The 25,604-nt window shown below is 43.0% G+C and overlaps 2 protein-coding genes across 4 annotated transcripts; one reads left to right on the top strand and one right to left on the bottom strand.

The window, feature by feature from the left end:
• The first annotated feature begins 18 nt into the window (after positions 1–18).
• Positions 19–17,703, top strand: ARG2 (arginase 2). Of its 2 annotated transcripts, XM_028725626.2 has the most exons (9): positions 19–185; positions 4,672–4,777; positions 5,409–5,481; positions 12,191–12,368; positions 13,397–13,556; positions 14,367–14,461; positions 14,599–14,703; positions 14,882–15,018; positions 15,880–17,703. In XM_028725626.2, the coding sequence occupies exons 3-9, from the start codon at positions 5,478–5,480 to the stop codon at positions 16,083–16,085; spliced, it is 885 nt and encodes a 294-aa protein (XP_028581459.1). In that variant the 5' UTR covers positions 19–185; positions 4,672–4,777; positions 5,409–5,477; the 3' UTR covers positions 16,086–17,703. The 2 variants fall into 2 exon arrangements, with proteins under 2 accessions (XP_028581459.1, XP_028581455.1); XM_028725622.2 differs by lacking the exon at positions 19–185 and having other exon boundaries at positions 4,553–4,777.
• Positions 15,024–25,604, bottom strand: VTI1B (vesicle transport through interaction with t-SNAREs 1B). Of its 2 annotated transcripts, none has more exons than XM_077927963.1 (6): positions 25,266–25,604; positions 23,809–23,867; positions 22,769–22,960; positions 19,964–20,137; positions 18,403–18,510; positions 15,024–16,636 (listed from the first exon to the last, which is right to left on the bottom strand). In XM_077927963.1, the coding sequence occupies exons 1-5, from the start codon at positions 25,381–25,383 to the stop codon at positions 18,445–18,447; spliced, it is 609 nt and encodes a 202-aa protein (XP_077784089.1). In that variant the 5' UTR covers positions 25,384–25,604; the 3' UTR covers positions 15,024–16,636; positions 18,403–18,444. The 2 variants fall into 2 exon arrangements, with proteins under 2 accessions (XP_077784089.1, XP_028581503.2); XM_028725670.2 differs by having other exon boundaries at positions 18,449–18,510; positions 25,266–25,595.

A 25,604-nucleotide genomic window follows, 5' to 3' on the forward strand; every position in this document is an offset into this window, starting at 1 on the left:
TGGCCGCCCGGCGACCGCGGAGGGGATGTTTCTCTGCGAGCCTCGCCTCCCAGCCCATGATATCCGTCCGCGCTTTTCTTCTCATTCCCAGGCTACACCTAAGCTGGCCATTTGTCTGGTCACGCTTCGGCAGGGACCAGACAATGCCTGGGACTCAAAGAGACGCGCAAAATGTAAATTCTGAGGTAAAGGATGACGGATGACGTCAGCAACGAATGTTACGTAACGTTAAGAATTCCAACAAAATAAAATTTATTTAAAAAAAAAAATCCTTCCAGTAGCACCTTAGAGACCAACTAAGTTAGTTATTAGTATGAGCTTAGTGTGCATGCACACTTCTTCAGAAAGCTCATACCAATAACTAACTTAGTTGGTCTCTAAGGTGCTACTGGAAGGATTTCTTTTATTTTATTATTTTATTTTATTATTTTATTTGTTTGTTTTGTTTTGTTTTGACTACAGCAGACCAACATGGCTATCTACCTGTTAAGAATTCCAGTTTAAAAAGGAAAAGAATACCATTTTATAATTTCTCCCGTCCCTTTCTTATTCTTAAAGGTAAAGGGACCCCTGACTATTAGGTCCAGTCGTGACCAACTCTGGGGTTACAGCACTCATCTTGCTTTACTGGCCAAGGGAGCCAGTGTACAGCTTCCAGGTCATGTGGCCAGCATGACTAAGCTGCTTCTGGCAAACCAGAGCAGCGCACGGAAACGCCATTTACCTTCCCACTGGAGCGGTACCTATTTATCTACTTGCACTCTGACGTGCTTTCGAACTGCTAGGTTGGCAGGAGCAGGGACCGAGCAACGGGAGCTCACCGCCAACCTTCTGATCAGCAAGCCCTAGGCTCTGTGGTTTAACCCACAGCGCCACCCATGTTCTTATTCTTATGCAAGTCCAATTCTTCTAGCGGATTCTTGGGCGAATACTGTGGCAAAGAATTTCAAGTAGACTCTCGGAAGAAAAAGCTTAGGGCCCCACTCTCTTGTATTTCACTATTAATATACTTCTTAATTGTATTTCAGCTCAGTGGCGTAGCGTGGGGGTGCAGGGGGGGCCGGCCGCACCGGGCGCAACATCTGGGGTTAGGGCAAATCCACAGGTTAGGGGGCGCAAATCCATGGGTTAGGGGGCGCAAATCCACGGGTTAGGGGGCGCAAATTACTTGCCTTGCCCCGGTGCTGACAACCCACGCTACGCCACTGTTTCAGCTCACCAATTACTTTGATAAAATACATATTTTGTTATGTGCAAATGGCTTTAGATACCTATTAGGTCCATAAATTACCATATAGCATATATTCAGCACACAAAAAACAGCAACAATTTGTTGTTGACAAAGGACAGCTGGACATATAAAGGGCCCCATTACCTTCAGCAGCTTAGAGCCTCATTAAACCTAAATCCAGCCCTGAGCAGGGTAATAAAACCCTGAAAGAGAGTAGGCTAGTTTCTCACAAAAAAAAGTTAGAAGAATAATGCCTGGACACTTTTCCTCATGCCTCAGTTTCTGCAAAACTTGCTCTTTTTTTTAAAAAAAAGAAACAAACAAGCTGGGAATCTGGGGGTTATGGTTCCTTTGGGGTGGGGTGGGCTAACTACCCCCTTCGTCCTGCACCCTGTGTGTCATCCCCAGCTTAACTAAATCAGGAGCTCATTGGAGACGAAACTAAAGTATTTTCTTGTGGGACAACTAGCGTGCAGACGTTCCTGGAAAGATGGAGTTATGTGCAGTAATGCTATATGCACAGTTACCTGGGAGTAAGACCCACTGAATGCAGTTGGACTTACAGTACTTCCAGGTAAACATGGATTTCACTATTATTCATTGTAATCTTCTCCCGTGGATGAAACAAATAGAAGGGCTACCTTCACTGTTTAGAGTAGAATCAAACTTACTATTTACACCAAACAGCAACCTCGGAGTTTCCTACCATGGCAGTTGCATTAGTACATCTATCAGTTTCTATATTAAGTTGCATATAGACTTACGAAATTCATTATATTGCTCTGTTGTTTCAGGTTTTCTATTAACTGTAACTTTTTAATGTGTGTTATGATGTGATAGACGTTTTGCACTTATTTTGCAATTTCTATCTTGTCTGTTTTATATACTTAACAAGTCTAGGTTGTATCTTCACCATAAAAAGAACATGAAATACATTCATGTTCTTTGAAATTTACATGAACAATAAATAAATAAATAAATAAATATCCAGTGTACAATTTAAACAAAATTCCCAACACCCTTAACTAACTACAGTTCTCAGGATTCTTTGGGGAAGATGTGCTCTAAATAAGCTTTAAATGTATGGTGTGTAAACAGCTGACATCTGGAGGGTGTCATATTCCCAGACCATGAGCTACAGCCTACAGGGTAGGTTTGTTTTAATTACTCTGAATTATCCACTAGCAAGTCGTGATAATTACAAGATTGATTGGTGTTTTTCCATGTCCTGAATGGTAGGTTTCCATGAAGTGAGGAATCTAGTGCTGATTTGGAGAGTGCATAGTTGTGTCTCAATATAAGGCAGTTTCATATCTTTTAATCTAACTCAGAGGAACCTATGAATTAGGAGTATGATAACATCCAGAGAAAACTAAGTTTATGGAACTATACTGAGGCTGCAATGCTACACCATTTTTCTGGGAGTAAACCTGGCTGAGTAAACCAGTAGGACTTACTTTTGAGTGACACATTTATGTATAGAGAGAGCGCACTTTTTCCCAGGGTGGGGCTACGCAGGGGTACGCATACCCCTAAACATTTTGTGAATCTAAGTTTGGCCTGAAGCCAGGAGAGCTGGGAGGGTGCTTGCGAGTGCGCAAGGGAGAGTTTCGAACTGGGGCAATGGCAGGGCCGGAATGCTGCGCGCCTGCCGGTTCCAGGCCCTTTTGTGTGACTCAGGAGTGGCGCTCGTGTGTCAGAATGGGCGCGTGGCAGCCGGCAAGACCCAAGTTCCGGGGGGGGGGGGGGACGACGACCCAGCAGAATAGCGGCTTATGAGCTTTTCACAGCAGCGTCTGTTTAAGATGATCCATGTCAGTCGCGCCCTTTCATCGTTATTTTCCCTAGGAGAAAAATTGTGAGGCGGGTACTTTTCTCTCTCCCCCCCCTCTTTCTTTCTCTCTCTCTCTCGTGTGTGTGTGTGTGTGTGTGTGTGTGTGTGTGTGTGTGTGAACTAGGCAGTGTGCTTTGATTAGACCGCGAAACTTTGAAAAGTGCCGATATATAGAGAAGGAGTCGGGTGGGAACTGGCTCGAGGACGTTTCCAGAGAAGGCAATCGAGAGATAGGAAGTGGTCCCGGGCTCTTTATTGGAAGGCGGCCAACTTTGGTAATCGGAGAGCTGGCTGGAGTCCGGCTGCCCCGTCCCTATCTCGGGGACCTAGCGCTGGGGGCGGGGGCGGTAGAGGCGGGACTCCCAGGGCGGACCAGCGAGGGGCGACGCTTCGCACGTACGACGAGGTACTGGGTTCATGCCCCGCGCCTGCAGTCCAAGCAGCAGATTGTAGGGCGGGAAGACTTCGAGATCCTGCACGGCAATGTGTGCCACTCAAGAAGGCAAAGGAAATCTCTTTAGAAACAGGAATAGCCCCTGTTCCTCAAGCAAGGCGATAGATTTCTCTCCCACTGCAATCCTACGACTTCTAACTGGAATTAAAGTATCCCATTTCTTTAATTCTTACCTTTATTTTGATGATTGATTTCAACACGTGTGTAACATCCTTCAATAGATTTCAGGACTGGGAACAACGGAAACCCCTAAAACATCCAAGCCATAGCATTGGAAATCGTAATGGAGCAAAAATGGTTTAACAGTTGCAGCGTGGGAGTATGTAGTAGCGTTTCTTCCTTCTAGCTATGCTATCTTTTCCAATCCTCAGGCCCATGTGGATTATGGTTTTGTGAGGGTCAGTGATAAGAGTGGTTAAAGTGTTGGACTCGGGCCTGGTTAGAAACCTCACTCAGCCATGACGCTCACTGGGTGATCTTAGGCCAGCCACAGTCTCTCAGCTTAGCCTACCTCACAGGGGTGTTGTGAGAGTAAAATGGGGGTGGGGGTGGAGAACCGTGTACAATATCTTGACCTCCTGGAGGAAAATGTGGTATATAAATGGGGTGCGGGTGGATGGGTGTGTCCGAACGCACCTCTTTACTTGAAGATTGAGAGGTGATGCAATTCAGTGTGAACCGTCCAGGCTTCACAAATGGTCTTTGAAATGTCTTGCTTGACCCTTTGGACGGGCGTGGGGGGGAGAGTACAAATATATTTTAAAAAGAAATGTAGATGAGCATGGCGTGCATGGAATAACTGTGAAAGGGCAAGCGACCCGCAGCAGGAGAAGAGAGGGGTGTGTGCGGGAGGGGTGTGTGGAGAGAGGGGGACGTGCGTCCCAAGGCAGCCAAGGCAGGATAATCACGATTCTGCCCCGGGGTCTCGGCATCCCCTGGGGCACTCGGAGGCACACCTCCGCGGAGCTGCGCGGCGATTGGCCGGATGGCGAGAGCAGCCCGGGGAGGCGGCCAGGGGGCGGGGAAAGGGCCGGGCGTGTGCGCGGCCTCGCCTGCTCAGCTAGCGGAGCCGGCTGCTTATAAGGAGCGAGCGATCCGGTTCCTCTTCCTCGGTGCTTTGCACATCATCACCTCCGTCATGTCGCTTCGCAGCAGCTTCGCGCGGCTCCTCAAGCAGCAGGCGGGCTCCTCAATACACGTCCAGAAGAGACCGGCGCACTCGGTGGCCCTCATCGGAGCCCCTTTCTCCAGGGGGCAGGTGAGTGTGCACTGCGGGGGAAGGGGGGGGGAGACGAGGCGGTGTTTGGGTGTTGGAGACAGAGGGATGGGTGGGCCTTCACTCAAGGTAAAAGGCTGTAACTCTATTGCAGCTGAGCGCAGGTAGGGGGGGGACAAGGGGAGGGGAGACAGAAAAGGAAAGGCAGTCTGGTGTAGTGGTTAGAGTGCTGGACTAAGACCAGGGAGGCCGCGGTTTAACTAAACTACGTTCTAAAAGGACAGCATCCTCCCTCCCGCCTGGGGGTGATCCATGAGGCCCAAGCCCTCCTTGGGGCGAGTGACGCTTCGCCATAATGCTGGAGGAGGACCGCACGTGCTTGAAACCCTGTGGTCACTGGGCAGGGATGGAATCCTTAAGATCCCCAGAGGGATATTTTTTGGCTGGGGGGGGGGTGTTTTAAGACGCCTATATCTTTAAAGGGAAGGACGGTCGGAGCAATGTTAGCTGCGGGCGGGGGAGTGTTCCTGCGCGCACCGGGCAGCCGGCTTCCCGAGCGTAGAAATTTCCACGCGCTTCTCTTTCGGCGCTGTGACTCAGCGGCGCCCGCTTCTCCGCTTTCCCGGAGGCGCGCATAGCATCACCGCTCCTTTCCTGTTTTGTCTTCCTCCAGAAAAGAAGAGGAGTGGATCACGGTCCCTCAGCCATAAGAAATGCAGGGCTGGTGGGGAAGCTGAGTGGCATGGGTAAGTAAGAGGTTTATTTTGAAAGAAACCGCCTCTCCCGTAGGAACATAGCAGGCTGCCTTAGACCCAGTCAGACCATTGATCGCTCCAGCTCAATATTTGTCCACATAGTGACTCTCCAGGGTTTCAGGCAAGTCCCACTTGGAGATGCCGGGGATTGAACCCCTGGACCTTCAGTGTGTACCACCAAGCGACATCCCCAACAATTGCTTTTCATAGAGAAGGTAAATGAGTTCTCCCCCACCCCCATGACTGATTGAGTCTCTTTAATGCAAGAGTTAGCTGTTGGGAGACATTTGACACTCTCTGCAGAAATACAAACCTCCTTTCTTTGACAGGAAAGCCCTCTCAGTTTGGAGCCTGATATACATATGAAAGAGGTGGCATGAGTCCTCTGAGGGCTTCTCAATAAGGAGGCAAAGGAACTCAAAAGGCTCCTAGAGTGACCTTCTCTTTCCTCCTCAGGAATTTTCTTCTTTGACTGTATGCAGAGAATGAAATGCTTGTGTAGCCAGAGGCAATGTCCTTATTTCAGCTTAGATAGATTGTTTATTTTGGAATTTTGGGTTCAAATAAAAGCAGAAGCCGCCCCAAGGCACAGTTGGCTTAAGACATTTTGATGGGAGGTGTTATGTACTGAATCCTAGAACAATAGGATCCAGAATGCAGCAGTCTGATTGGTTCGCAGGAGCCACCCAATCCAGCTCCAGGTGGAAATGAATCAGCGACCTGATTGGCCTACAGGAGCAGCCCAGAATTAGCCAATCACACGGGGCCCATTGTGTAAATAATGTATATACAGCTAGACGTTTTGGGGAAAGTTTCATTGATTGCTATTATGAGCTGAATAAAGAGCATGAAATTCACACTCGATTCAGGAGGCAAACAACAAAAGTCCCCCCCCCCATCAAGATACTTAATACTCAATTTTGGCAATGGGGGGGGGGAAATCCTACAAGTGCCTCTTCCTGGGAGTAAAAATATAATAACATAATAAATTAAATGATTTAACAAATCAATGTATTGTCATGCCCCCCCCCCCAAAAAAAAACCTGTCTGGCACAGCTACCTCATTCAACTCAGTGGTATGACCAGCCAAGGTATCAAGATTTAATATTACTTTTATATTGCATTTGTGGTGTTGGAGAATCAACAATTTCCCCATGTCTATTCCAGCAGAAGTAATCTCAGAGTGACTGAAGCTGTTTATTTACCAAAACCAGGCCTAAACCTCATAGTTTTCTGCATCCAATAACTTGAATTCAGTGTGTTGAGTTGGACTTCTTTCGATGCTAAGTCTTAGCATATTCCTTTTGTGGTTTTGGTGAATGAATGAATGAGAGAGGTATGTGCTTATGAGTCTCTTCTACTGGCAGTGCCTGATTTCCAGAAAGTTATGTAATTGGCAGAACAGCTGTCATTTTAGCCAAACCCTTTTAAATGAGTGTAGTTATTTTTCTGTGACTCAGCATTAGTCACTATCTTACAGGTACCCTACCTGCAATTCACACAAAACTTGGATTTGTGCTATTATATCAGGAATGAAAAAAGTTGACTGATCAGGCATCAGTTTCCTGAAACATTGAACATCTTGAAACATTTGCCATCTGAACTGATCTTAATGTTAATTGTCTGATCTGGATATGTTTGTTATAGCCATTTGACGCATCCTCACAAACAGTGTACAGTTTTTTCATATTGTGAGTTTCAAAAACATACAGTGTGAATTGTGAAAATACTTCAAATGATTGTCAAAGCATATACAGTAGTACCTTGATTTAAGAACAGCTTAGTTTATTAACAACTTGGATTAAGAACGCTGCAAACCCGGAAGTAGGTGTTTTGGTTTGTGAGCTTTGCCTTGGAAGCAGAACATGTTTCACTTCCTGTTGAGTGTGTTTCATTTGTAAATTGAGTCCCCCACTGCTATGGGAAAGCACACCTTGGTTTAAGAACGCTTTGGTTTAAGAACGGACTTCCAGGACGGATTAAGTTCGTATACCAAGGTACCACTGTTCAATATAGATTAGGCAACTAACTATGCAGATCCATCAGCTGTTCAAAATCTGCTACAAAACTCCATGGGTGGTATTAAACTAAATAGTTACATTGTGCAGCTAAAAGTTGTTGCGCTAGAGTCACTTCCCTGCCCTCTCCTCTCCCCACATACACCCTAAATCTGCTGCAGAGGGTTGGAGGATTCCCCAGAGCAGATTTAGCAGGGGGGCAGGGAGCATGCAAGGAAAGGAGAGGGCATTGAAGTAACACTGCACAGCTAAAATCCACTGTGGTACAGTACCCTTTTAGTTGTGTACCAGCCCATTTATTTGGATAGCATTTAAAATCCAGTATGTGAAGAAAATGTGCTCATGGTACTTCAAACCAGTGGAAAATACCTGGTATAAAAAGAGGGACAGCAAACTTCCCCCAAAGGTGCTAAAACCCCAAGCAAAGCATGTGAAAACTGACTAAAAATTGGCTGTTCAACAGCTTGTAACTATTTGAATAAGGGGAAAAAATGGAGAGCTAATTTAGTAGATGCTTATATAGGAATAGCACATCATGGATAGCCCTACAGGTGGAAGGGGGAATAAATGCATTGTACTTTAATTAAGAAACTGACACATTGCAATGGACTAGTACTATTTCATTGGCATTGCTTTAATATTCAAGCTAGGACAGAAATCTTGCCATCATTCAATATATGCAGTTATTTTGCCTTCTTAGTATTGCACAAAGGTCCATAATTAAATTATATTGCCCGTTCCATGTATCCCTTCTTCCATTTCCCACTTCCAAAAATGCCCTGAAAGTAGGAGTGGAGTGTCCTCAGTCTGGAGTCAAATTTAATCTGCCCTTGGAGTCCTCTCCAGCTGTAATATGGCGAGGAGAAAGGGTTTTGGTGTTGTAATAAAGGTGCAACTACAGCTCCTTTCTGAGCAAGAAGATCAAAGCACAAGGGGAAATGTTTAGACCAACTCATGTTCCTTGCAAATACAGTCATACCTTGGTTTTTGAACAGCTTAGTTCTCAAATGTTTTGGCTCCCAAACGCCACAAAACCAAAAGTCACTGTTCCAGCTTGAGAACTATTTTTGAAAGCCGAACATCCAACAGGGCTTCCGTGGCTTCACCACGCTTTGGTTTTCGAATGTTTTGGAAGTCAAACAGACTTCCGGAACAGATTCCGATTGACTTCCAAGGCACGACTGTATGCAAAAAGTAGTCTGTGCATTTGGCAACTGCCTGCCACTGCTTTAGATAGCTATAAGTTAGGACTTGCAATTGAGCTATGCATTGGCCCTGTTTGCATTCTACTGCTGGTATTTGGGGTGGATTTGGAACATCCAAAAGTGCATTGGAAAACACATCTAACTGCTTCCAAATTTACCAAATTCTACTCTTTGTCGTGTGTATTCTTCCACTCCTTTCAGAAGAGATTGATTCTGTTTATCTGTTCTTTGAGAATAAAAAATGAACAAAAAGCTTTGTTATAAAGCAGCTGAAAAATGAAGAGTAGTGGCTCCAAGTGTATTTGGTAACTAAAAAATAAAAATTCCTGTAGCACCTTTAGATGCTTTGCCTTTGCTGTAGATTGGTACAGCTTTCCTCCTTCTGATATAGAAGTACAGACAAGATTTAACAGCAGTAGTTGCATAACTGAAAGCTCTTTCTCAGTAGTTTAGAGAAGTACAGCTTGAAAAAGCGGCTGTGACTTGTGAAGTATGGTAAACGTGATGTCATCAACTGATGAAAGTATGCTTCTCTTGAGCAATCCTTGCAACCCAGACAAGTGCAGATTTAACCTCCGAGGGAACGAGGTTAATTCTGTCACATGATTCACTGACTAATCTTTTCAGCTTGGTTATGTTAGAGCAAACCTTGCTGTTACAAATTCCAGAGCCACAAGGTATTGTTACGTATCTCACAAATGAAAATTAGATCCATTCAAAAGAATGGAAGAGCAGTTGTGACTCACTCCCAACTTATGATGAAGTGGCAAAGCAAGATGAATAGAGAACGTACACAAAAACATAGAAAAAGGGACAATTGCTTTCTATAGTGTCATCTCAACTTCCTGTTCCTATTGAGCCTCCGTCACATTGTTGTCATGCTTGCCAATGAATCAACTTATCAGTGCCACATTGGAGTTTTCTTTTGTAACATTTCTGTTGACATACATAAACGTCAGAGTCTGTTACATAACGTGCAATACACCCATTGGTGTCTCTGCATAGCTAGGAATTTTTGCCTTTGCTTAAATTGGCTTGAAAACCTAATTTACATAGCTGTCAGGCACAGGCCATTTCAGTTTTGCTTTAACCAGATTTGATAATTTGGAAGCAAATGAAGCTATAAGGTTCACATACAACTGAGATCACCTACACACCAGGCGTGCAGAGCTGGTCCCAAAATTGGGAGGAGGGGGCATTGAGCATGCATGACGTCACATGTGCAGTCCTTCCCCCCTCGGCCAGGACACACAAGTGTCCCTTTGAGGATTGCCAGAGCGCTCTGGCATTTGCGATGGGGAGTGTGAAGGCCCTCCACGCCTCCTGCACTCGCTGGAGGTGCCGGGGGATGGCAGCACCCTAGAAATATTGAGGGGGGTGAAACCCCTTCTTTCCCCTAAAGAAATATTGAGGGGGCTGAAGCCCCTTCTGCCCCTGCTACACACCCTGCAGTATTGATTAAATCAAATATTAAAGCAAGTGCCAATTCCCCCCTTTTTTGAGCAATCGGCATACAGTATTGACACATCAGTATAATTTCTGCTCAGGAGACAGCTCAAATTTCATAGGATAGATAAATGCTGATCATGGGAACATGGGTGTTTCCCTGGTTTTCCATTTATTTGGTCTTGTTCAGGGGAGAGCTGCAAACAAAAAGCAGGAGGGAGGGGGGAACCCTTAAAGGGATAAAGTCAGTGAAACTAGCTGAATATAAATGGCTTCATAATTACACTTTCTCTCTCGCCTGGCTCCTTGCCAGAAACTCCTTGTGCAGCCAACCTATAGAAGAGGCAGGCCTGGTGTCAGATGACTGTGTCTCAAGGCTTCAGCACAGTAACACTATCTGCACATGATGACCTAGTACACTGCCATTGCATCAGGTTGTGATGCAACTTTGCAGGTTTGAAGTTTGTAGACTGACTGATTTTGAATGCATTGTAATTGCCAAATGATGTGGGTTTTATCTGGCTGATCATCCTTTTGAGATAAAGAGAGCACAGTGCCAAAAATATATAGTAGGTTTGGTGACCAGTCTTCATTTTGTTAATCTTTAACTGTGTTTTGTGTGTCTGTGCTGTTATTCCCTTTGCACTTATGTAATAATCACACTAAATGTACTACATGGATTACCCCATCATTTTGGGGAGGTGGGTCTTGTTAACTGAAAATACTTATTTTATGGCTAATCTGAGAACACCGGAAGCTATAGCTTTACTGAAGCTAAGGAAGTGCGGATCTGGTCAGCACTCTGGATGCGAGATCATGGAGAGCTCAGTGTAAAAGAATGATGTGTATATAAGGAATATTTTAAATATTGATCCAATTTTCCAGTATAAAGTAACAAGCTAAAGCAAGAACTGTAAAGTTAGTTTAGGGGGATTCAGTTAACATTTAAATTTCACTTTAATATGTCTTTAATCTGTTTTTCTACTATAGTAAAGCTTTCATAGAACTGTAGAGCTGGAAGGGACCACAGGGGTCATCTAGTCCAACCCCTGCAATGCAGTGATCTTTCACCCAATGTGGGGCTTGAACCCATGACCCTGAGATCAAGAGTCTCATGCTCTCCCGACTGAGCTATCCCAGGTTTCCTATAAATGACTATACTCCCATCTGATTAAATCTTAAGTTTGTAGGAGGGCAGGAATCAAGATAGAAACAGTGGTATTATGTCACTCCTTATTCAAACGTGTAGGCAGCCATAGAATGGGAGCAGGGGCTTGCAAACACTTCACACCATATAGATATTAGGCCTATAAATAGCAAAGGCTTAGGGTTTCCCGAAGTCCGAGGGAAGATGACATTCATCAGGGAATGATGAAAGAGAGGAGTGGTATTGCAAGTCCTGGACTGCTGAGGTCCAATTACCTTAACCAAAGGAGAGGGTGTGTGTAGGAGCTGAAGCAGAGACTGGTTCAGGGGAATGCACAGACTGACTGTATTTCTAACGCAGCAGCCATGGGTGTGACCTATGGGATGGTGGCAAAGCCATTCAGTGGCAGGCCCTGTTGTTGAACACAGTGACACATCTGCCCACAAAGTCTGGGCACCAGCAGCAAATTACATTAGCACAAACTTGCTCTGCCCATGCTTCTGAATAAAGTGTTTGGGTGCAGTGAAAATCTAGACATCAGTCAACATGTCTTCTCTTACAAATATGAAGGTGGGATTATTACCCAAGTCCTATGGCAAGCTTCCTCAAACTCAGCCCTCCAGATGTTTTTGGCCTACAACTCCCATGATCCCTAGCTAGCAGGACCAGTGGTCAGGGATGATGGGAATTATAGTCTCAAAACATCTGGAGGGTTGAGTTTGAGGAAGCCTGTCCTATGGGATCCTTGAATAACGAGCGACATGGTTGCAAAGCAGCTGTTTACCTACCTCCATTAACCAAGTTAATACTAACCACCAGTATTTCCTGTCACTGGACTGGGCAAGTGCAATTACATGCTTTCTTCTTTTCTTCTTTCCCCCCAGGTTGCCAGGTGTATGATCTTGGAGATTTAAATTTCACCCAGGTGCCCAACGATGATCTCTACAACAACCTAATCATAAACCCACGCTCCGTGGGATCAGCTAGCCAAGTTCTGGCAGACACGGTGAATGGAGCTGTTGCCGCTGGTCATAGCTGTGTAACCATTGGAGGAGATCACAGGTGAGTTGGGAGGGATCCGTGAGGAAGATAGTCTCTTGAATGAAATAAGCCTCAAAGAGCTTTGGGTAAAGTTCACTCCTCAACTGGATTCGTTAGTTCAAATTCCTGTTGACTGATTGAAAGTGACAGGCCACAGTCAAGTGTTAAATTATTGTCCCCCGGTGGCAAATATGAATCATCTTCAGTCCCCTGTGAGAGCATCTCTGGGGCCACAGGATATTGCAGAGCTCTCTGAGGAAGCCCATCACTGGAGGTCTCTTATTTGCAGCCTTGTAATCCTCTAGAGCAGGGTTTCCCAAAACTTGAGTTTTCAGCTATTTTTGGACTAGTAACTCCCATTATCTCATCTAGCATGCCCAGTGGTCAGGGATGATGGGAATAGTAGTCCAAGAACAGCTGGAAACCAAAGTTTGGGAAACTCTGCTCTAGAGCTATCCCTCTACCATACCAGTTGCTGGAGAACAATAGTTGGGGGGGGGGGTGGGCTATTGTCTTCATTTGCTGGTTGCGAGCTTTCCTAAAGGCATCTGGTCTGATCCAGCAAAGCTGTCCTTATATTCTTATGAAGTAATGGGTACTGTTTATAAAAGGATGTGACTGTATGTACACACACACACACACACACACACACACACACACACACACTAAGTTCATTTAGTAAATGAACTTGTTTCATTTATTGTTCTCAGAGGAGGCACAGCAAGGTATCTATCAGTGCCTGTAAGGACCAGATATGAGGCACAGGTAAACTGCTTTAGCTTTGCCAGAAAGGCAACCTCCAACAGCTGCAAAAAGAACCCCAACAACCCTTAGGTAGAATTTATTGTGGATTTCACATTTTTTAGTATATCAGGAACCAGGTTATACAGGTTACAGGTTATACAACATACTGCACAGCTGCCAAATTCCTTTGTAAAACTCACAACTTTCTCAGTGTATTAACCCAAACTTAAATTAATACAAGAAACTTTTGAAGTAAACTGGACTGATAAAAATCTGAATCTGATTTTTTATTTTTATTTTTGCAGTTTGGCGCTTGGGTCAATCAGTGGTCACTCAAGGCAGTACCCACACCTATGTGTGATCTGGGTTGATGCACATGCTGACATTAACACTCCACTCACAACCCCATCAGGAAATCTCCATGGACAGCCAGTCTCATTCCTTTTAAGAGAACTTCAAGATAAAGTAAGTGGGGATTATGCTGGACAGCTATAAAATAGATTTTATGCAATCTGTTTTGTACCATGTTTGTAAGGCAGGCATTAAAGTCCAATCTTAACTTACCCTACAATCTTGAGCAATTTAATTTTAAATCCAGAACATTATAGAAATAACCCCCAGAAGGAGACAGGCAGTTCAATTATTATTGATGTCTGCATAGAACCTAGCTGGGAACACCAGACCCTGCCCTATGCTGGACATGATTTTAGCATAAAAGATGTGCTACTATTTCCTCACATGCAGCCCCCATTTAGAAAACAGCATATTGCAGTCGCAATAACTCCCTTTCAACTGCTAGATACTTTTTGTTCTTCTGGACTAAGATATAGGCAATCAGGGTTCAATTCTCAGCTCAGCCATGAAACTCACTGGGTGACCTTAGGTTAGAAGGAGAGAAGATGACCTGCCCACCTCATGGAGATGTGAGATCAGAATGAAGAGAGAACCATGTATGCCAACTTGTGGCTAAAGTCAGGTGGTTAACGCCACCCACCTATCAAACACAAAGTGCCACAATCACAGTCAGGTGACCCGTTTTTGCCTGTGCTGTTTGAAACTGAATTGTGCAACTGAATTGTGCAAGCAAAGCACTGTGCTATGAGGTCAGGTGTAGGACAACTGGGCCCGTATTGGCCAAAACAGCTTCAAGGTCCAAATGTGTATGTATTGACACAGTTGAGTATGGTGTTCATTATACATCACCACTACATCATCATGTAAACAAGCCTAGTGTAAAATATCCAGGACTATGTTAATTCTTCTATTCCTCTATAGGTGCCGCTGCTTCCTGGATTTTCCTGGCTAAAGCCCTGCCTTTCAAGATCAGATATTGTATATATTGGCCTCAGAGATGTTGACCCTGCTGAACAGTAAGTACAGGATATCTGAACTGGGAGAACTTTCTTCTTTTTTAAAAAAAATACGTACTCTGCCTACTGCCATCAGTAAGAGGTATGTTGCATAACATTATAGCTTTCAACATTTATATTTTTTTCTTTTTAAACAGCTATATTTTGAAGAACTATGGCATCCAGTATTTTTCAACGAGAGATATTGATCGTTTGGGAATCCACAAAGTGATGGAAAGAACATTTGACCACCTTCTGGGCAGGTAAAACTTCTTTGAGGATGGACATTTTGGGAAGTGGCGTTAGGCAAAAAATACTTAACCTATTCACATGTCAGCGAACGATCAGCTTGTCATATCCTACTGATCAGTCCCCAGTTACCATGATGTGATTTATTTCACATGGGTTATACCTGTATTATAAAGTGATTCTCCTTCACAGAGGACAAAGACCAATCCACCTGAGCTTTGACATTGATGCCTTTGACCCAACTCTGGCTCCAGCAACAGGGACCCCTGTCTTGGGTGGATTAACATATCGTGAAGGCATGTACATTTCAGAGGAAATACATAACACAGGTAAGAACCAGACAAGCACATTTTACTTTCAGCTTTGGATAACATGATACAAGTAAGCACTTGCATGGCAGCTGTGTTACAGAAGTATTCAGTGTTTATTTAAAATGTTGGAGTGTAAATGAGAAAGAAGCTCGGATTCTCTTCCTTAATTCACCCCATGCTAAGGAAATTAACAAGGATAAATTGGAATGGACAGTAGTAAGGATAAAGAGAGTTCTCGGGCGCTTTCAGACATCAAAATTGCACTTCCTTGTTAGTACAAGACAAAAACCAACTTTACTTAAATGTTAAAATTATTACAGCTAAAAGCTACGCCTAACAAACTCCCCATATGAAACGAGGCTTGCTTACAGGAACAATAGTTTTAGCTGCTCTATCATCAAGTTGCCTTCATTGAGGCTCCCTTGCAGCCTTCCATTATCAGGACCTTGGCAGCTTCCATAGCAAGGGGAGGTGGGAACCTAATATCTCTCACTTGACTCATCCAGTTTAATTATAGCTGTTAGGCACTCTTAAAACACTAAGGATCCATGTAGCAGCATCATTTAAAACATTTAACTACTTATTTGCAGTATCTCTATAACAATGTTGCATGCTACTGGCAAGAACGTAACCTAGAAACAGGGCCAAACTGGCTAGCAGTTATCATTGCTTTTGGCCTGCAGTTTGAAAAGGCAATTCAGGATAAGATTATGCTAAATACTGAAGTACTTTTAAAATGGCAATAATTTATTTCAGTCAATGCATGGCCGGAACCTTGGATTCATTCATACAAAACCCATATGCCGTTGCATATAGTGCAGACCACATCTGCCCTTGGGCTGAAGTGATGCTTTAAGTTCTGTGTCTTTAATTTCCCAGGCCTGCTTTCAGCCATGGACCTTGTAGAAGTAAATCCACTGCTTGGAGATTCACAGGAGGAAGTGAATGCAACAGTTAACCTTGCAGTAGATGTGATTGCTACATGCTTTGGGCAGACAAGAGAAGGAGCGCACATCATGTTTGATAATCTCCCAACACCCAGTTCACCAGATGAATCTGACAGTGAAGAGCAAGTGCGGATGTAGGGCCCTCAAGGATCAACGGATGCTTCAAATGGGCATTATGTACAGATCTGCTGATCTACTGAAATGGACTGGCTAAAACTCAACTATACCACACTCTGAAGTGTTCACCAGTTTTGGAGAGACTAGTTACTTTTCCCACTGCGTGACCAAACCGCTGTATTACAAGCTAGACAACACATCGGCTTAGGTGAATGTTTATTACTTTGCAATTATACAAAAACTTACCATCCCTTCACTGCCCTCTGTCTTTCTTTACAGATACATTCCCTCTCAGTAGCCCTGCAGCATTCTCAAACGAACATGCTGTTAAGACTTGACAACACACCAGTATTGTCCTTCAACTGTAGTAAATATAATCCACTCCTTTCATTGCTGAAGAGCTGTTCCTTGGCAATGATTGTAATACAGTCCTTAAGATAGATGGAAGGCCTGAAAACAGCTGTGTGTGTGTCAAGAAGATTCAGCTGAAGAATTTGTAGTATACAACACCTCCCAGAATGACTAACTCCAAAATGATGATAAAGGAGAGCAACAGTTTGTTTGTCATAACCCTAGAAGGAAAGATAAGACATGAGATTTATTTGGGTTTACAAAAAATCTTATTTGCATTTAATGTTGCCCATGGAAGTCATTCTCACTTAGATGAGACAGAAGCATCATTTCATATTTAGACAGTGAAAGCTATTGTGTATTTACGCATAAGAAAGTCTGGGACTTAGTCCCAGGTGAGTGCATATAGGATTGTATCCCATGTTGAAGAAATAATAAAAGGGAAGAGTAGCAAGAACTTATATTTGACTTCACCAAAACCGGCGTAGTTCCTGGGATTCCTTATAAAAAGCTAACTTAAAATAACATAAATGTATTGGTATCTGACTTAATATGTAAACATTCAGGAAAGCAGCAATTAAAATAAGTTAACACCTTGAAAAGCTGGTGACAATTTCAAGAAAATATTGTCACAAAAAAAGATACAGAAAGAAATTTGTAGCAAGACAAAAGCTCAATTCAGATATCACAGCAAACCATGATTCACTGCAACTGTAGTTGAGTCTATACTGCATTTTTGCTTGCTTACATCATCTGAAAGTTATGAGATACTACCCCAAACAGCTCTTCCCTGCTGTACTGCTGGGAAAGTAGCACCACATGCTGCTTTGTTATCACCTGACGGCAACCCCAAGGCAGCAGTGTATCCAATGCCCACTCAGAAACTTTCAGGATGCTTCTGTGCAATTCTGCAATATGTTCTCTCCTCATTCAGCATTCTGCCAAAAAAGTTTGTCCTGAAATGATCATAAAACATCCTTTGATTTTCAGGAACATTTCCCCATAACCTTCACCCACTCTCCCTTTCCTATAAGCATGAAGTACTTATATGCAGTTGTGTAGTTAGCCAAATAATGGGCCAGAAACTTCTGAAAATATCTGGAATATGCACCATAGAGAGGAATAGGCATGCTTCACACCTAATTGTGGCTGTTAACAGACGTATCTTGTAGTTCAGCAAGAGAACACAACTGAGAGTCACTATCTTCTGGAATACTGTCTTGGATATGTTTCCCTTTGTACAGTTAGCTCAATAATAAATAAATAAAATGTTTTCTGAGTGCATTCATTCCCTTGCTTTCTTTTGTGTTCACACTGAGAATCAATTTAGCAACTGGGATATATAAGGGCTAGGATGTACTGGGTGGTTGGGGAGATTAAGGCTGTAAAGGAACCACAGTATGAGCTGCTTGAGTGCTTTCATTTTTGACTGCTCAGAAATCTCTCTCTAGCGCAGAGATGGAGGAATCTTTTTGGTTCAGTGGACGAGATCTTTATTTTCCTCCACCCCCCACAGACCACTTTTGATAGGCTGGTGCCCCTGTCCACCTGTCCATCATATGACATGATGACTTCAGGTGACTGATCCTGCCCACCTGTCAAAGCTGACCTGTCAGAGTGGGCAAGGCAGCATCCAGAAGGACTAGACTCTACTCACCAGCTGATGAGTGGGTGTTTAGATCAGATGGCTTCAAGGGTCTGCTTCGCAAGCCTGTTTCCTACAGGGAACAACACCCTGGCAAAGCAGGTAATTGTTTGTTTTCACTTCAAGGCAGCATTCTTTTTGGGGAAATGGTACCTGCTCCACACAGTTTTTAGAAAATGCTATTTCATCAACACTCAGGATCCATGCAAGGATGAGAAGGCAGTGTTTGGACACCGGGGAACATTTTGGGACTGGCCAAATCTGTATAAACGTGATGGGCTGCATTTGAACCACACTGGAATCAGACTGCTGGTGCACTTAGTACATTAAAGAAAAACCAACCCAAATTCAATCCAAGTCTCAACTGATTATTTAAGTGGCATCTTACTTTCTTGACATGGCGCGCAATATCTTTCGACTTTTGCTTAAATTTTCATTCGTGTTCACCAGCTAAAAAGGAAAAAACAACATTTATTACTATTAGGTTGCAACTTGAGTTTGTGCTCATGGATACCTGCACCTGAAGGTCAGCAACACAAATTAAGTACACAGAATGAGGCTCAAGCAGATGCAAATTGAAGCACATTTGCTTAAATGCTTATTCTTAAGGTGCAGTCATCATAGTGTGGCATCATAAGAATAGACTTACGATGCAAGGGCATGATTAACTCTTGTTTTAAATATCTACTGCTACCATGTTCGCACAAGCTAGTATGTCTCAAGTAGTCATTTTTAACCATGGCTATGTGTACTCTGTACTAAGAATGGCGAAATTCTGTGCCCCGGCAATTCAAATGGAACATCCCCAATGGGGCTTAAGCACATGCAAATAGGTATAACGCAAGAGACATCTTACATACTGTGAGTTCTTCAACCCATAACAGTTATGCTAACTGGGCAAATTTGCGTAATTCTTATTTTGTATAATTTGCCATGGTTTTCCTCTCACGGGGAGGGCCAATGAGCTCTGAAGACACCAAAGCCCCACCAGCAACCACTTGAACTTATTCAGCAAATCTGCAGGCTTCTCAGATTTCAGCAGGCCTCAGCCACACAATTTCAAGCATCTATTCACAACCATAAGGGCTAAAACTTGCTTTTAGAAAAATGTAAGCAGAGATTCAGTGCCACAAATATTTTGTGCATTTCTTGGGTTCCTGCAGAATCTCAGTATGTACATGCAGCCCTGTTATTCAGCCAGCACAGAAACAAAATTACAGAGTTTGTACTTGTTTTAGATATACTGGCCTACATCTGCTACAACAGAAGGCTGTTTGCAGAACCAATCTCTCTCCCTCCCATCCCACATCTCCTGCAAAGTCTCCCTGAAGGATCAGAGGCTCTCCTGAAACACAGGGGTTGTGCTGCTGAAAGTGAACTGCTGAGCTGGGAAATCACCCAAAATAAGGAAGAGAAACCTTGCATGAGGGGAGCAAGGAGGCTTGAGGGAAATCAGATGCATGGGCAGACTTGTAAAAGTGCAGATCTAAAAAGGAACCCTGAAGTTTATCTTATTTTGGGGTGGATGTGAAATTACATGCTCATTACAGAGTTTTTACCAATACAGCCGTACCTTGGATCTCAAACGCCTTGGCTCCCAAACAAATCAGTTCTTGAACAATTGAAACCCGGAAGTAAGTATTCCGGTTTTCAAACGATTTTCGGAAGCTGAATGTCCTGCACGGCTTCCGATTGGCTGCAGGACGCTCCTGCAGCCAATCAGAAGCCGTGCCTTTGGTTTTCGAACAGTTTTGGGAGTTGAATGGACTCCTGGAACGCATTCTGTTCGAGAACCAAGGTATGACTGTATGCGTTTTAAAAAAGAATTCCCTAGCTTCTTGCTTTTGAATTGGCATGTGTTTATTCTGAACATGTGAAACAACAAAAGCAGCTTTCCACTCACTCTGCCTTTGGTGCGGTCCAGCTGCTCCCGCTGCTCCCCAAGTACTTCAATGATCTCTGTACCAACTTGATCTGTCTCTGCAGCAATCTGGTGTGAACGCTCTATGCTCTGAGTGGCTCGGTTCAAGCTTTCTGTTCCTTGAAGCAGCAGCACCCTCTGAGACTGGAGCTGGGTCTTAAAAGAGACAATTAAGACACATTTTTAAAAGGCAGAGAAGATATTTTAGCTTCTGATAAGGTCTGTGTGAGATGACACAGCCTAAATGGGTGACTGGCAATCTCTTCTTTATAAGAACATTTGACCATTTCCATGCTTGTTTAAGCTTTTACCATTGTCAAAGATGTGCGCATTATGCCTGACGGGGAAATAAATAAATGGACAAAGAGACATATTTTCCATATTTAAAAAGTGGCTCATGCAGGAAAAGGTATTTCCTGTCTCAATAATTTTTCTTTGATGAAAATGCAGGCAACTCATGAACAAATAATTAAAATATATTGTTACTTTTATCACAATTATACCAAACCAAGCCTTACTATTGTGGCAGTTTCATCACCTAATGTAGAAGGAGAACATATTCCTTCCATACCTGAGCATCTCTCCTTGTCCCTTCACCTAAACAACTCAGGCCCTGGTTAGAGAGCTGGAAGACCAGGGTTCAAATAATCACTTGGCCATGAAACACACTGGATAATCTTGGGCCAATCACTGTCTCTCAGCCTAAACTACCTCACAGGATTGTTGTGAGGATAAAATACAGGGGCAAAGAGCCATGTGTGCTATTTTGAACTTCTTGGGGTGGGGGAAATGGGATATAATATAGTAAATAAATACAATAATCTACCCTTCCTGCTTTATAACCGTGCATTTAACAATCAAGAGTGACTGTGGAAATCTATATACATAACAGTAAAAGCAGACTCCCCAAGTTGGCAGGAGGCAGGGATTGGAACATGTAAGAGGAGACCTCTATCATGGAGAAACTCCCTACTCCTGCAGGAAAATATGGGGAGCAGAGGAGATAACCCTATGATCTCTTGGCAAACCACCTCTCATTTGCAGTGGTCTATTCACACTGCTCTCTGCTATCAAAAAATGAATTGTTTTAACTGATTTTAATAGCGCATTTTATATAGCTGTAATCTGCCCTGAGCAGATAATTGCTGAGAGACAGGATGGGGGGGGGGGGCTCTTTAAGAAAAAGAAATGAGAGCAAAGGAATTCCTGTCTCTGTTCCTTCCTTCCAGCTCTCTCAATGGTCCACATGTAATATTACTCAAGAATAAAATTAAATAAGCAGCAGGTGGGATGAACTATTCTTTCACACATAAGTTAGTCCTAACCAATAAAAGATATACCATAACAATAAGGAGGACAGAGAACTTAGAGAACTTTCCTCCAGGTAAGCTTTAAGAACCCCAGATCCTCAGTGTTGCCTCTGGCATTGCAAAAGAGGTTGTCAAATGAAGTTTGTTGCTTTCCTGACAGACATTAAAGAAAGAGAATCAATCCTCTTTCAGCTTTAACTGCTAAATCTGACCTGGGTAACACAGAAGTCTAAAATAACATATGGCATAACTCCAATCAGGACACAATCGCAAGCCTCCTACATAAGCAAGGGGTATTTATGGCCAACTTGATATGTGGTATCTTAAATATATTTAATCCGTATACCCCTTTTTTATTTAATCTGTGAATATTTTATTGCACATACGAAAGAAGGATGTGCTCCACTAGAATTGGACAATAAATCACAACACAAATTGCATTCTTACCAGAGGCACATGCAAAATGGCAAATCTTATCTTTTTTCAAAACTGAAATTAAATCCATGTGTTAGATCAGGAGCCATATGTATAAGTATAAATCACACGTGCACCATTTTAAGTATCCCCTTCCTTACAAATATGTTAAGTGCTGAATTTGTTTGTTTGCTTATGCATTTTTAAAGTGTCTTTAAGTGGGTGCTTGTGGAAACCTGCCTTGCTCTTTTTAGCTGACTCTTTCTGTGATTAATTGTACTCATTTTGCTGAATTTAATTTAGTATTTAATTGTTGTTTATGCATTAATTGAATATTCTTTCATGTTGCATCCAGTTGTGGTACCAGCATTGATGAGTAAGCTACAAATGTTTTCAATAGTATTTGTGTTCTGTCCCATATTTATGTGCAAATAAAAAACATAAGAGGTCAAAACTGTAACTCTATCAAATCAGAGCAGCTGACAACAACCAGACTGTTCAGTCTTAACAGCTTAATGCTTTTTCTTTACAATAATAACCACAGAAAACTTATTGACAGTACTTGAGTGAAATCAATATGCCTCAAATATGCACCTTCCACAATACTGATATGGATACAAAGATTTTGGAAGCCATAGTTCAGAGATGCTTTTGGAATATAGAATATTCTATATTCTCTCTAATCCAGAATTTGTTGAGAAAGAAAAAGAACATTTTAAATATACAATTTCCTTCTAACAAGAAGCAGTGGTTTTTCTTCCACTTACGAAAAACCCTGCCTTCCTATCAGGACTCTTAAAAAACCTATTGATGTTTGTCAATATGAAAAATGTATTTAAATCAAAAAAATAAATAAATTGTCAGCCCTACTAATTTTGCACTACTGAAATTACGCTTTCTGAAGAACTTGTGTATTTTTCCATAAACTTGTATTGTTGCAATAAATACAATCACAACTCCTCTGTACATATTGGAAAGAATTAAACTTAGTAAGAACCATAAGAGCTTTGTCACCAATACAAATAAACAAAATCAATATAGTTAATTTATACCTAGTACTCACACTCTGCTCATTTTCTGTGGCGTAGATTCCAAATTTTGGGTCTCCATGTCCTCCTGGAACCACTCCCAAATCTGTACTTTTCATCTTCCTCTGAAACATGGCAAGTTCTCTTCTGTAAGTCCGAATTTTGGCCATCATTTGATTGTGGAATGACATTGGAGCATATTTCAGTTCTTCTTCCATTTCCCGTAGCTTTAGTAAGTTTTAAAAAGCAGATACCAAAATCTTTGTTAAGAATATTATCGAAAAAACATAAAAGCAATAATCAGAAAATGGATGGCACACAAAAAGTTCTAAAAATATAGCAGAATCTGAAAAGATACTGAATTTTTTTGTTTGGTACAATTTTAAAAGTATTATCTAATAGTTCTTTGTTACAGCATTCACTATTATGAGTCAGTCAACAATTTTTAAGCATGCAACCTTACCTCTTTTTTTTTATTAATTTCATAACATTTATACAGCACTTGATTGTAAAAAAGCTCAAAGCTGATTACAAAGGATAAAACAGTAAAATGTATAACCCTATATTAAAACATACAAAAGTTAAATTACTAAAACATTAAAATTACCTCAACTTTTTAAGCATCTGGGTAGGTTTGTCTAAACAAGAATGCTTTCAGCAGTGAATGCACCTGCTTGATCTCAACAGGCAGGGTGTTCCAATTGTAGGTGGTGTCACACTAAACAAGAGTGTTCTTACAAATGCAGAACAAGTATTATATGGCACCTGTAGTAGTGCCAGTTCTACAGATTGAAGAGGTGATTGAGTGGGCATATGTGGGGTAAGCAGATCTCATAGGTAAATTGGTCCCAAGTTGTTAAGGGCTTTATATACCAGTAGTAACACCTTGAACTTGGCCCAGTAGCAAATTGGCAAATCTATGAGCACAGGTGTTATATGCTGGCAAGGCCTCACTCCTGTCAGCAATCATGCTGCAGCATTCTGCACTAACTACTGTGACAAGGCCTTCCCAGTCCAGGAATGGCCATAGCTGTTCTAAAAGCCTTCTTCCTCAAATTACAATTCATATCCTTACTGTTTCATTTGCTTCTTTTTGTTTTTCATCAAATTCTCGAATCAACTTCTTCTTCTCTTCTAGAAAACATAACAGAAAACATGGAAAAAATTAGCACAACAATCAGCAAAGCCAAAAGGACTTCTCAGTGCAAATCCACATAAGAATGTATACATTTTTTTGTGATGGCCTTTGACTACCTCATTGTTTCAGTGAAAATTATTTTTCATGGTCAAACTGTATTAACTGATAATGTAAAATCACTTTAGAAATAACTACCAAAAGATATGTTATCCTCCTAGTCCTCAACCAAGCCAGGGAGCCTATCAGTTTGGTTGGTGACTAGATCTCACTTTTTCAAACAAGGTAACATGGAAGATTCAGGGGCAGCCAACAAAGTGTCCGCCAGATGATGGATTACAACCACCAACATCCCCAAGAGCTGGCAATGTTGGCTGAAGCTGGTGAGAGCTGTAATATAACAGGATATAGAGGGCACATTTGTAACACAGAGGCCTCATCCACACAATATTTCTGTCTCCTTTTAAAAAGGGGATGGATTACACATCCAGATCTGCAAACAACAGAGAGACATGTCTGCTGTTACTCATGAATGTTTCCAGAATATCTTATATTAACTATTTTGGATTTTATTACAGGAATAAAATGCATATAGTCAAGCACTCCAAAACCCTGTATAAAACTACTGTCAAACATCAGATCACTGGAAATAAACAACTATCTGACTTTTAGAAGGCATCTGAAGGCAGCCCTGTTTAGGGAAGTTTTTAATGTTTGAAGTTTTATTCTGTTTTTAGTGTTCTGTTGGGAGCCAGCCAGAGTGGCTGGGGAAACCCAGCCAGATGGGCGGGGTATAAATAATTTTAAAATTATTATTGTTATTATTATTGCTATGCTAGAGCAAAATGTGACGTTTATAAGAATCCTGTTTAAAATAGCCATTTGAACTCCACTGTGAAATATCTAGGATCGGGCCGGTAGGAGGCAACCTTCTGGGGTTGTGATCTCTGGTTCTTTTCTGAGCACCAGGTTTCTTTTTTTAACTGCATTAAATTCCACGCTGAACTTCGCCTTCCTTCCGCATTCCAACCACGCTTAGAAGCGAGGGCGGGGTCACCTATTATTATTATGATTATGATTATGATTATTACGGGTCCTCCTCCTTTGACAGCCGCCTGACACGCAGAAATCAGCGAGGAAGTTTTCCCCGGGTCACTTCGGGCTCCTTGCGAAGAGAAGCGGCCGGGTTTCTGCGTCTCGGTCAGGATGCTGCTCAGAGGCGGGTTCAGCAAAAATAAACTCAACGGCAACCCCTCTTGCAGCAACCGACGCCTAGCTGGGCGGCAGCGCTGCAGGATCCGGGCTTGTCGGGAGCGGGACAGGGTGGCGGAAGGGTCCGCGCACGGCTCGCCCCGTCCCCGTCCCCCCCGGCTCGCTCGGGCCCCGCTGCTACGTACCAACGGCCGAGCTCCCGCGCAGTCTCTCGGGGGCTCCTCGCAGCTCCCCGTGCAAGCCGCGGAAGATCTCGTGCAGCCGCTCCAAGTGCTCCGAAGAGCCGGCGCCGCGCTCCGCCATGACGCGAAGAGGGAGCGGGAGCAAAGCGGCGCCTGCCCGAATCTGAGGCCGCCCCGGTCACCGCGGCCTGGTAATCACCGGCACCTTCTCGCAGGCGCTTCCGGGAGGAGGAGAAGCGGACGGGAGCCTTTCCTCTCCCCGAAAGGAGCCCTGCTCCGCCATCAGGGGGCCTGAAGCCGCGTCGCCGCCAGGAAGTGTCGTTTGCACAGCGCCGCCCAGCC

Source organism: Podarcis muralis, chromosome 1, assembly GCF_964188315.1.
Source record: "Podarcis muralis chromosome 1, rPodMur119.hap1.1, whole genome shotgun sequence".
Taxonomy (NCBI): domain Eukaryota; kingdom Metazoa; phylum Chordata; class Lepidosauria; order Squamata; family Lacertidae; genus Podarcis; species Podarcis muralis.

Excerpts from the sequence above, each read along its gene's own strand:
- ARG2 (XM_028725622.2), top strand. The coding sequence starts at position 4,658 with ATGTCGCTTCGCAGCAGCTTCGCGCGGCTCCTCAAGCAGCAGGCGGGC. Across the intron at positions 5,482-12,190 it reads GGGGAAGCTGAGTGGCATGG|GTTGCCAGGTGTATGATCTT; the intron begins GTAAGTAAGAGG and ends CTTTCCCCCCAG. Across the intron at positions 14,462-14,598 it reads GATGTTGACCCTGCTGAACA|CTATATTTTGAAGAACTATG; the intron begins GTAAGTACAGGA and ends CTTTTTAAACAG.
- VTI1B (XM_028725670.2), bottom strand. The coding sequence starts at position 25,383 with ATGGCGGAGCGCGGCGCCGGCTCTTCGGAGCACTTGGAGCGGCTGCAC. Across the intron at positions 18,511-19,963 it reads TGGACCGCACCAAAGGCAGA|CTGGTGAACACGAATGAAAA; the intron begins GTGAGTGGAAAG and ends TTTCCTTTTTAG. Across the intron at positions 16,637-18,448 it reads TTGCGCGCCATGTCAAGAAA|GGTTATGACAAACAAACTGT; the intron begins GTAAGATGCCAC and ends CTTTCCTTCTAG.